The sequence below is a fragment of the Dermacentor albipictus genome, chromosome 10 (assembly GCF_038994185.2).
Source record: "Dermacentor albipictus isolate Rhodes 1998 colony chromosome 10, USDA_Dalb.pri_finalv2, whole genome shotgun sequence".
NCBI lineage: Eukaryota > Metazoa > Arthropoda > Arachnida > Ixodida > Ixodidae > Dermacentor > Dermacentor albipictus.
Window position 1 is genome coordinate 5557009 of NC_091830.1, and position 12107 is coordinate 5569115.

The 12107-nt window shown below is 45.9% G+C and overlaps 2 protein-coding genes across 2 annotated transcripts in view; one reads left to right on the forward strand and one right to left on the reverse strand.

Moving 5' to 3' along the window:
* Positions 1-12107, forward strand: part of LOC135920296 (uncharacterized) — a 197492-nt gene that overhangs the window by 60458 nt on the left and 124927 nt on the right. The window contains exon 2 of the mRNA XM_065454499.1: positions 11538-11594. The gene's annotated coding sequence lies outside the window, so the exon portion shown is untranslated. The remainder of the gene's footprint in view (positions 1-11537; positions 11595-12107) is intronic.
* Positions 1236-6388, reverse strand: LOC135920303 (glutamate receptor 2-like). The gene is made up of 4 exons (XM_065454514.2): positions 5935-6388; positions 5595-5812; positions 3504-3790; positions 1236-2128 (listed from the first exon to the last, which is right to left on the reverse strand). The coding sequence occupies exons 1-4, from the start codon at positions 6293-6295 to the stop codon at positions 1858-1860; spliced, it is 1137 nt and encodes a 378-aa protein (XP_065310586.2). The 5' UTR covers positions 6296-6388; the 3' UTR covers positions 1236-1857.

A 12107-nucleotide genomic window follows, 5' to 3' on the forward strand; every position in this document is an offset into this window, starting at 1 on the left:
TAATAATGAATTTTATTGAAGTGAATACTCGCGGATAGCTTATGCATCTGTCCTTACAAAAATATTCTCAGCTTGAAATCGTTGCAAAATACGGCCTCAGAAAATTGTGTTGTGTGATCCCCGCTTTGCCTCCCTTCTGGCATAGAGCAACTTGTGAGTCGAACAAGAATTAGTGCACCTCTGAAGGAAGAGCGCGATCGGAGAAATAATTGTGCATCTATCATTCGTAGCAACAATATAAAGCCAACAGAAAGAAAAAGAAAGTGGAAGGAAAAGGTACTTTCCCCTGATTAGATAGAGCCAAATTTTCACAACCTTCGCATTGAGCTTGCGGTGCTCTGGCATTTTTTTTTTTTTGAGCTACGATTACGGCTGCCCTTTAGTCCATTCCTTTTAGTAATTATGCACATGTATATATAACTTTGCCCCCATAATATTAGCCAAATTCACACGACCATTTTGGTGTGTGTGGAACGTTGATTCAACCGCTATGCTTTCCCCATAATGAAGAAAGAAAAGGCAAAGTGCCGACCAAGGCGATTAACCACCTCTAGACTGTTGTCGCGATTTTGCGACGTAACAAATCTATGATCCTAAATGTGTGCTGAACGCACAGGCAATATAAAACCTGATTTTCACGCCATGATTAGTAATTTCACAAAAAAAGTCGCAGTTTCGCCCGAAAGGTGAAGCATCGATTGCGATAGCAAATGAGTGGACAGCTATACGAAGTAAGGAGAGTACTTTTAGCCTCGGCATAAACTTGTAAACATAGGCATACTAACTAAATTACCAAGCATGGTGCCACGCGCGACCACGCAGACATAAACGCATCTCACTCGATGACCGCGGAAATTCGCCGTCATGTGCTGCAGCGAGGAAACGCGGCAGCAGCAGCGAGCGAATTGACCTTCGTGCTGCTTCTCGCATCAACGCGAACTACGCGGCGAAAACACAGCGCACATGCGGACTCTGTACCCGTCGCAGATGGCCTTCAAAATACAGCGGCCCGGAGTAGAACGAGCTCCTCTCCCCCTCCCTACCCTACCCCCGAACCCTTGAGCGCGACGAGAAACGGTGCGCTTCCTAGCCGCTTTCCTTCGTTGCGTGCGCGAGATTAAGCCGCGATATGCCGGGCTCACCCTCACACGCTTTCACCGACGTATAAAGCATATGGCGCGCGGTGACGATTTTATCGCCCTTATACTTTTTACGGAAGATAATGGCAACGCCGACGGCAGAAATGCACCCGAAATGTCCATATAATTGCTATCGCAATAAAACATGCGATAACGTGGTTACCTGCTGTAATTTCTGACTTATAAAACAATGATCTGTGCTTCCAATGAGGGTGAACACTCCCTGTTCCTTGTGACACTATTTTATTCCGTCTTGGCCAGCAACTGACCCGTGAGGTGATGGAACGCTTCCATATGGGAAGGAAAGGCGACATGTGTCTTAATCAAGCGTCTAACAATCTCAGCGACAAATAATTTCACTATTTCGCTAGCACGTGCGGTGTTCGACGAGTCCAACGTTTATGTTTGTTGCGCAATCAGGATCATGACTCATTCCTTTCATTCAACCACTTCTTTGTATATTTGTTCACATTTTTTCCCAGTAACGATAAGTTATGTGTTCAGTGCATGTGCTGTTCATACCTTCGTCAGTCCTCGTACCAACAGCGTTCTCGCCATACATTGGGCGTGAAGCTAATTTTGTGCGTTCTAACAGCGCATACAAGTAGTTCGCGTTGTAACTCGTGTATATTTCCTCCGCCAAAAAATCGGCTACAAGAGGCTAAAGCGGTTTTGAATGCTTGCCCACTACGCTGCTGTGGTTCTCCTGTTGAAAGTTCTATTTAATGCGGCGCACTCGCGCCACCAACAAATTCGTTTCTTTGCGCCCCTTGCTCTCGCGAGGTGACAGAGCGTACGCAGCCAACTCGAGGCCGAAGCCGACGAGGGAGGCGCAGACACCGGCCAAGTAGAGGTAGAAGACTCCGTGCACATCTCCGATGCTGAGTGCGTCGACGCGGTCTTCTTCCTCTTGCAAGCATCGAGTGTAGTTGATGACTCGGGTGTCGATCATGCGTTCGAAGAGGTGGCTGTCGATCATGTACCGGGCTCTGGTCACGAAAGCAAAGAAAGCAATGTGAATTTGAAATGGCCATGTCGTTTGTAACATGACAACGGCAACGAGTCATACCCTAATGGCGCGCACGCTTTAGTCGTGCTTATGGGAACAGACGTACGTGTTCGCCATCACTGCAAGAACTGTAGTTGAAACTGCTAGGCAGGCTAGTTGGCGGCTAGAGTCGTGGCTCAAGTGGTTAGCGCGAAATAAAGCGAGACACACAGGGAAATAGACGTTTATTAAACAAATATACACAATTCGAAAACAAGCCTTCTTGCATCTTATTTATTTATTTACTTATTTCTGTATATTATTATTATTATTATTATTATTATTATTATTATTATTATTATTATTATTATTATTATTATTATTATTATTATTATTATTATTATTATTATTATAGTGTACAACATAATAATTTGTATATATTATGGTATAATAAAATATTAATAATTATTATATGTTAAGCATTAGAGTTAATAATTCTTATTTGGGGCACTGCCACATTATATGGGAGATATCTGCTATCGGGCCAGGGCAATAGCGACACTTGGGTGTCGGGTATGTGACTGGAAAGAAAAAGTGCGAAGTGCGCGGGGTAAGAAAAGTGGTTGTTTTTAGTTGGCGCCACAATATTTTTCTATGGCGCGTTCTAGGCACAGAGAGAGGTGGGTACATTAGGCGTTGGTGTCTGTAATGTGTGCAAATTTCATGGAATGTGTCGAGTGTGTCTTTATAGGTGTGTCATTGGGGTCATCGGGTTCTAGATTTAGGCCCAAATTTGAATCGGCTCTGCAGCCCGGTGAGCGCTCTGCCTTCCGCAGCTGGCGTTGTGCGCACACACACTCGCGTCCCTGCTACGCAGCTGTGAGCACACAGTGCTCTGAGCGGAACGTACGGTGAGCTTCAAGGTACAAACGCCGACGGTTTCCCTGTGGTGTCATCTAGTGCCCCGTCGAAATGCGACACCTGCAACGCTTCTCATATCGCCAGCATTCTGAGACGCCTGGTAGCTTCCAGGGTTATGTTCCTGCTGCGAAGCAGACGGCGCATCGCGCGCTGCGTGACGCCAACGTGTCGTCCCCACGTAATGCTAGAAGACTGTCCGAAGATCGAGCTCCAGAGGCGCGATTGAAGATTGTTGTTCGAAACACGCTTTCAATTTGATGATAATGACGATAATGAGGATGATGAAACTTCTGTGTCTTCTTTTTCAGCGTACTAGTGCTTTGCGCTGCTATTGCGAACAGTTAACGTGCGTGCAGCTGTAGCTATAGCTTCTAAGTTTAGGGGGGCGACCTACGCACCACGCGCACTCCAGCATACCCGCACTCGATTGTTGAGGAGATGACTGGCCGGCGCACCTTTTCTCGATGGCTTCTCTCGTCTCCGGCGCAAGGTCCTTGCGGTGAAACATGCCGACCGTGGTCAGCGAGAGCGGATGACGAACCACGTGGAAGCGACAGCGCCCCTCGCTGTCGGTGTAGCGCGCGTTGAGCAATCCCTTGAGGTACGTCAGCGGCAGCACGAACACGTGGCTGCGGGCCTCCACCTTGTCCAAGATGGCGGCCGCCACTTCCATTGATGTCAGCGAACCCCGAACTGGCTGCAGCCGCGGAAGCAGACTACGAAACGTCGGGTGCGCCGGTCTCTGAAAGAATCCAGCGTGGTTGTGTGCACTGCAAACCAGAGTTCTGCAAATCGTAAGTTGTTGGTCATAGGGTGCATACATATATATTTAGGCGCTCGTCCGCGTGTCAAATGCGCCCAAAGTTACGCATTCGTGGCCTGTTTTGCGATGTTTTACTTGCTGTTCAAAGCAAAACCGCGGAAGCAATTTAATCGAAAAGCACAGCAAGCCAAGTCGTATTTGATGACTCCACTTTGGCTGTCGTCTGTGTGTTGGGAGTTTCGTTCATTCAGCTTACAGACGCACCCTATAGCCCCTCTTTGCGTCATGACACCATCGTTGGCATTATCGATCAATGAACAACCCTCGGCCAGCCTTTGGCAAGTTGATTTTTCTATTAGTTTACTCCCGTAGGCTATTTTAGATGAATTGACAAGAGTAGTTTTCTTCTTCATTGGCTGGAGAAGACGGAAGTCTTTGCACAAGGCTTAATCATTACTTTTCTGAAAAAGCTCAAGCTTTCTAGTGCTCATTCAATTTTTTTTCTTTTTCGCACACCTTCTTATGCAGTAGGGTTGTTCCAGAGTTTGTAAAAAAACGGAGTCATCAATTCGGCAACTGTGTCAATGCTGTGCGAAAGTGCTACATCGCAAAAACGCATTCGCCACATGAAGAAAATATTCACGCTTTAGCCTGACGTCGGAATTGTTGATGTCGTCTCGCGGACTACAAAACGGCTTCGCAATATTAGTAGCCCGCGAGACGAGTTGTTCAGACGGGACGGCCATATTTAGTTATGAATCTAACGCACTAGAAACGTAGCCTTTGCACGTGCGCTGCCGTGGGTTCGCAGACGAATGGCCTATGAAACACGCTAGAATTTGACGCGGCGAAAAAGAGCAAGTGGAAAACGACATGCCCTGAGTGAATGGCACTTTGTAGTCTGACGAAGTCGATGGTTTGACGCCATCTCCTCTGGTAAAGTAGGTAGTTTATGTCAGAAGAAAAAGAAAGGATACGCCCACCAGAAAAGTGGCGTTAATAAGTATTAGACGTTTCGACTTCCGTACGCAAGCCTGGTCCACGAACCCAAACTTGAAACGTCTAAAACTTATAAACACCTTTTTGGTCGGCGTCCTTATTTCTTCCGAATGGACCTTAAAGTATTTTTACGAGAATGTAAATTCAGTGTCAGCACTATTCAAGAACTCTTAGTCAGAAAGGCATTAGAACCTTATCAGACATATCTGGCCGTATATTTTTGGTCAATTTAGAATAACGAAGCATTTTACACCCTTACATCACTAACGTTCTCAACAGTTTTTCAGACTTAACCAACTTTGCAATCTTTAGCATTGTAACATTTACTAATTTCTGGGTCGCGATTTGTCACTGGATCACTTCTTACTCCTGGTAAAATACAGACAGGAACAGATGGCCTTTTTATTCATTCTTGTGTCTTTCGGCTAACTCTACAAACGAAAAAGTTGCTATAATCTGAAAATGTGCGCGCACGTGTGTGTGTGTGTGTGTGTGTGTGTGTGTGTGTGTGTGTGTGTGTGTGTGTGTGTGTGTGTTGTGTGTGTGTGTGTTGTGTGTGGTGTGTGTGTGTGTGTGTGTGGTGTGTGGTGTGTGTGTGTGGTGTGTGTGTTGTGTGTGTGTTGTGTGTGTGTGGTGTGTGTGTTGTGTGTGTGTTGTGTGTGTTGTATGTGTGTGTGTGTTGTGTGTGTGTTGTGTGTGTGTGTGTTGTGTGTTATCGTTTTAGCCAGCCCAACGAATTTTGTTTTTCTCCAATATTTTCTTTAATGCATCGTGCATAGCTCACGTTGAAGAACCGCTCGTGCACGCTGCCCTTCTCTGCAGCGATGCGTATTGAGGGAAAACGCAGCAGGTCGTCCACCGAGTCCACGTGATCCTCGATGTCCTTGACGAGCAGGCTTCCCTTGAGCTCGCCTCCGAGGCTGGACATCAGCACCAGCATGGCCAGGAACCAGAAGCCCAGCAGCACGCGCCCAAACTCGCTCGAGGTGCACTTGTTGCAGCCTGCAATCGCGACGTCATGCCAGCGTTCCAAGGGTGAAAGTTTTCGACCAAAAGTTGCCACCGGAATCCGAACGAGACGGGCGTGCACAGGAAGGAGGAGGCTCAGTGTCGAAGCAGCGTACCTTGCGGAAGCATGAACTGCAGGTAACCCCAGAGGCTGTTCCAGTAGCCACCGCGACGCACGCTTATGCCGCGACCTGGCGCCAGCGGGGAAAGCAGTGACTCTCCGAGTGTTGACACGAGAGCCACCAGGAACCAGCTCAGGAAAATGGCCAGCCAGACCTCAGGGACAACAAGAGTGGGGCTTTGGTATAATCTTGCAAGCACTGGAGAGCAAATGCTCGAAACTACTCCTACTGCTACTTTATTTAACATCCTTATGATGCTAAATAAACATGTATTGCAGGTACTAACCGGGAGATTCAGATAAGGCGAAAATTCGGAGCCCTCTGATTGATTCGTCATTCTCGTACTCGCACACATTTATTAACATCTTTCGATATTCACGGAATAGACGGCTACAGTTTTTTTTTTTTTGACCGCTCGGTTTTTGTGGGCGAGACGAGACAAGACGTAGCACTGACTTCCAACAAATTTTATTGCATTAGTACGTGAAATATATACTAACTGTCATACGACATCTTATGGTTAAATAAATTCGTGTAGTCCTTTGTGTCGAAATTGCATAAGCGTATTAGGGTAGAGGCTTGAGCGAGCAGGTCGTGGTACATAACGGCGGTGTTTGCGTAGCGCGCGAATAGGAAGGACCGAGACGAGTAAAGAACGCTCTCTTTACCCGTCTCTGTCCTTCCTTTCCTACTTTCGTGCGCTACGCAAACACCGCCATTGCATAAGCGGCCTGTGGAACTTAGCATCCGTAATTTACTGTTCGTGGTCTGTGGGTGGTCTTTCCCGTGTCTCGACACCTCTAATAGTGACCTTAGTCCCTGGGCACAGCCGCATGAGACGGCGAGCACCCGCCGCAGACGCGGGGGCAGAGCCCTTTTGGGCCCTTCACGGGGTCTTCGCGCACTGTGCCCCAGGAACAGATTACGCGAGGGGTAAGCGCCAACCCAGCCCGAAGTCACCAAAGAGAGACTTCCTCCACCTGAATTATATTATCAGGAATGGAGCAGACACTCGGGGCTATTAGAGCGCGTGTTTCCCGCCGGAGGAGGCATTTTCGGCCTGCGAAGTTGTAGCGGTAATCACAGGGGAAGGAAACTAGGTGGGCTGTCAGGTGAAGAAGGAGAGCGGGTGATATAAATAAATTTTGCGCTTTTATATACGCACCAAAACCACGCTGCGATTATGATGCACGCCGTAGTGGGGGACTCTGGAATAATTTTGACCACCTGGAATTCTCTAACATGCACCATCTAGATCACCCACTGTAGTGGATGTCACCATGACCATGCGCCCACTGGACGCATAAGTGCTTTTGCTGCAACGCAGAAGCCGAAAGGCTGGGTAACTACCTGGGACTGGAAGGCATTGACGAAACTAAATGGGTCCACGATCTTCCGTGGGGGCGGTGCCAGTATGGTGGAGTAGCCGAACACATAAGGGTAAAAGTTGGCTGCCTCCAGTCGCTCGGCGATCAGTCCTGCCGGGCCGATGAACAGGTCCACTTCCTGCGCGATGTACGTATACATATGGTGAGACTCTTCTCCTAGTACAGGGTAGCAAACCGGAGGCTTTAACTCTGATTACCCTCCTTTCCTTTCTCTTACTTGCATCTCTCTCTCTGTACAGAGAGCCCTTGCAGGCCACTAGCGCACCCAATTGTTTCATGTAGCAAGTTTCTCAAAGATAAGTAGTAATAGCGTGGACGTCACCAAAACCGACGTTTGACTTGTTACCGAGCATGCTTACTGCACTGTTGGTTCAGCACACAGCAACTGCTCGAAGCAAATCTCGATACCGAGAGATGATCTACGAGATATTTCTGCGAGAGATAATCCAGTTAAAATGCCTTTTCTTGCGCTAATCTGATAGTGTGCTATCCGTAGCAAACTGGAACAGCAGCACACAACTATTTGCACTTACCACGCAACGTGTGGTTTCGCTATGCCATGTAGACTTGGCAGGTAACCGTGCTTGTCTGCAACGTATTCGTCTGAACGTCGCCTACGCAAAATACTTACTGCATAAAATTAGGTGGATATGATCGCCACGGTGCCCCGCGTGCAATGTACGAGAGAGAATAGCGGATTTTATCTGCTATTGCAGCTTCTTTATATTCCAAAGGACAATCCTAATTTCTGTACACAGCTTTCTGATCGCACACATCTACTTGCACTATGGACCGGTTCTGTCTACCACCATGAAGGCGCTTTTAACTTTTACGCGAGACACTGCTGGTCTCGATAACATCATTTAATTGTATATTGTGCGTGTCCTGTGCATTAGGTGTCTTTGTTATATCCTCTACGTATCATGGAATTTATCATCGCATGGATCTAAACTAGCATGGCTTAAGCGAGCCGCCAGGCAGAATTCTCCAGTTTTCATTAAAGAACCTACCTCCCTAGTCCAACAAAGTTTTATGCTAAGCCACATTTCGTGTGACCTTTCATACATGTTCAGCTATATATACGATGAATTTGGATGCTTGAATAAGCTACATTTTCATCGCGTCATCCAGTGTGAAGACACACTGTTTTCTAATGGAAAAAGTACCTTGTTCATAACTGCGTATTCAGTATGCTTCCCGTGTTGTCTCGTTGTTGTCTCTATTGTTCGCGCTACATATCTTGTGTAAATATATGTATAGTGAAATACGAGAAATTCTTTAAGGTAATCTTAAATTAACAAGACACAAAGACAACACGGAAATATAGGAGATGTAAATTAACCAGAACAGCAAGAATAAACGACGAAAAAGAAGATATCACTAGCAGTGGTTACGCGGGTGTATGTGCACTTTGGTAATGCATTGTTGATTCCTGTCAGGTTATCAATCAATTAACCCCGTGTACGCGCTTACCTTTCTCTGTAACATGCCGATGGCTCCGGTGAAGCTACCGTTCACTTTGTACCCCCACTGGCCATCCGGAGGTAGTGACAGTACCGGCCTGTTTGGAGTAGAAAATGCATACGCAAACTTAAGCACGGAGAGTTCCGAATAGGTCCCGTCTTGTGCTATGACACGCTTGAAAGGAAACTTTCTCTCAGGGGATCCTAGCTAAATATACGAAAATCAAAGAGAAACAATATATATATATATATATATATATATATATATATATATATATATATATATATATATATATATATATATATATATATATATATATATATATATATATATATATATATCCGTACTCAGACATTGTTCTCGGCAACTACTGCACCGACCGATTGCGATAACTTGTTTTTTGTCAACGAAGACAAAAATTCATATCAAGTGCAGAAGTGGATCTTCAATATATTTTTATTTCTTCAAAATTGCAAAATCGCAAAAAAGAAACTCAAATATCAAGTTTACATCTCTGTAACTCAAGAATGACGATATGATATCACAATTTTCTAAACAGCAGATAGACAGGAGTTGGAGGAGTGGGGTGGCGGGGGGGTGGGCTGAAAGGCTGAGATATTGAGACTCTTAACTGCAGCTAGCTGAGCGTCGCTGAGATTCTCGCTAGCACGGCAACCAAACAGAGGCGTGCCAACGCAGTGACGCAGACGGACGCAGTTGCAAGCATTGGGTTAGTCACTTACAGTAAGAACAAGTGGGTTTCTCGGGTGATTTATTTGTTAGCGAGCAAGAAATGAGTTCTACATCTCATTCGTGTTGCGGACAGTTAAAATGAAGCAAAATATAGCTAGTCTTTTTTTTTTCTTCTGTTCCTGTCCCACGCCGACACTGACCTTTGATGTGCTTACCTGACGTTGAGGCCTCGTATGATGAGCGCCAGCATTTCGGCGACAGGTCCGGACATGTGATGACCGTTTGCATCTTGCGTAACTACGATGAATGGAAACATCTGGCGCAGGAAGAACACGAAAACGCGCGAAGCATATTATGCTGAGAAACATTTTTATATAATAAAGTAGTGACTGAGGTGCAACAACAGCTTGAACAGGGCGAGTGCAATGACGACAAAAAAAAATCCCGCAGCACAGTACGTGTCCTCGTTAAAAACGGCCTCGTTGTGTCCTGGTTCCAGTAATGCTGTTTAACCTTATAATGAAGGTGAACCAACTGTCGGATTCAACATGTTATTACTAGATACGTTCGGCTATTTATAAAATCAAGTCTGCCCGCTATTTATACATCTACGTTCCAGGCTAATCACTTGCGTATATCGGAGAATGTAGTGAAGCACAAAATTTTACGGAACGCGGGATCTTAGAAAAAAACTGAATATCTGCGCAGCCTAACACCGTAACCTAGTATTCGCATTTACGGCATCTACCAGTACGTGTGAACAACATTGTGACGTTCGGTTTTACTGACTACTGTTACAGGCTGCACAGAAATTGGACGTTTTCTGGGATCTCGTGGTCCGTAAACTTTGGTGGTTGACTGCACAACATTATTGGCGTGGCTTGCGCAATCTGATTAGACAAGACTCCTTCGCGACAGAATCGGCGACACATTCAAGAAATGTCAGATACAGTAGCAGGTGCACCTTAAGCCAAACAATAACTTGACAGCAGTAATTAATCAAATTGAAGACGTCACCGGCAAAAAGAAAAACTACGTACGCGTGAAAGTACAAAGGAACAATGTTGCACCAATCACCACCAACGTCAAATACCGCTGCAAGTGAAAATATTGGCCTAACATTCACACGCACAGGCGAATGTATAGCAGAGATATTAAGGAAACTTATTGTTGGTGGTATATTTCTGAAGGCTGTGCGTACCTTCAGACAAAGCGTGGGGATGAGAAACGTTATATTTTCTACTCAAACACTGCACTTCTTTTTTTTTTTACTTTTTCATATGTGTGCGCATTTCGTGTTTTCATACGTGCTGTCCACAGTTCTCGCAATCAGTCAAGTTCCTCACGCTCTGGTAGACGACACGAAGATATCCCTGCTCGATGCTTGCGTTGGCTGGTGCGTCCACCTTTGGGAAAAACATATTTCGGTGAGCAGTTGAGGTTCCGCAAGACCCGCTCGATGCGCCAACGCCGTTGATGTTGGCAAACAAACGCCTTGGTTGGCACTCTTTTATTCGAACTTCCTTAAGCCAGTCGCTAAAGCTCCGCCTGAATTTCTACGAAGCGCCCACCGAGATACCAAGCACTTTTAACAGAAAAACCTGCTCATCTTCTGAAGAGCTAAACGTTGTCCTCCAGCGCACTTTCAGCTCAGTGAAAAATGTGGCCGTGCTAAATCCCACCACGACGCCGAAATGAAACGGCGTCTTCAGCTCGACGCGGTTGCCCGCAGCAGGTTAATGAATTTGCGTGTTATAAGCTTACCTGGAATCTCTAAGAAATCGTAAAAGCCATTTCTGCTCACAGATATCTCCGCCTAGCATCTTGTGGCTACCGCTATGCGGAGCGGGCCGTGGCTCATTACGAGAATCGACGCTTTTCACCGTTTCGTTGAGCTTCGCCATTTTATGCGCGCGAGTTCATGTCATAAACAAAGTCATTATCGGGCACTTCGTTTCGAACAGAGCAGCGTATGAAGCATTAAGAGACGTTTGGAAGCCTGCCGTTCATAATCATTGCGTTTCTTTCCTTTTTTTCTTTCTCCTCCCTTAGAAATTGGATGCAGCTTCTGCGTGGTACCACCGTCTTTCTGATCAACAATCTTTGAACGTAAGTTCGTAGATGACAAATGACATTTCTACTTTCAAAAAAAAAAATAATAACGTGTCGTCAGTCGGACTCGTAGGAGCCATGGTTGTGTTAAGCATAGACCATAATGCGATCATTTTTAACTCAAGGCCCAACGCGCATGCCAGTCATTGGAGTACCTAAACAACCAGAATATAAAAACGGAAAACACTGCCTCTGCCAAATTTTTGTTCGGGCCTCTGCTGAAAGTCTTTTTAATATTTTATGTCATTTGCCAATACTTCTATTGGTCATTTGTTGTGCCGAAGTCGGTGATCGCCGAAAAGCGTGCTGTGCCGCGCGGAAGTTAGGCCCACTTGTTCGCGCGAGGAATAAAGCACTCAAGAAAAGTATATCTTTCTGAAAGAGCTGCCGCCCATTTTTCAACAGACTGCAGGTTTATGATGTAAGTCTGCATCGTTAAATAAGCAGAGCTCAATGTCCAATACGACGAATTGTAAGCGCCGATTGCAACCACCGCGCTCGCGGTAATTC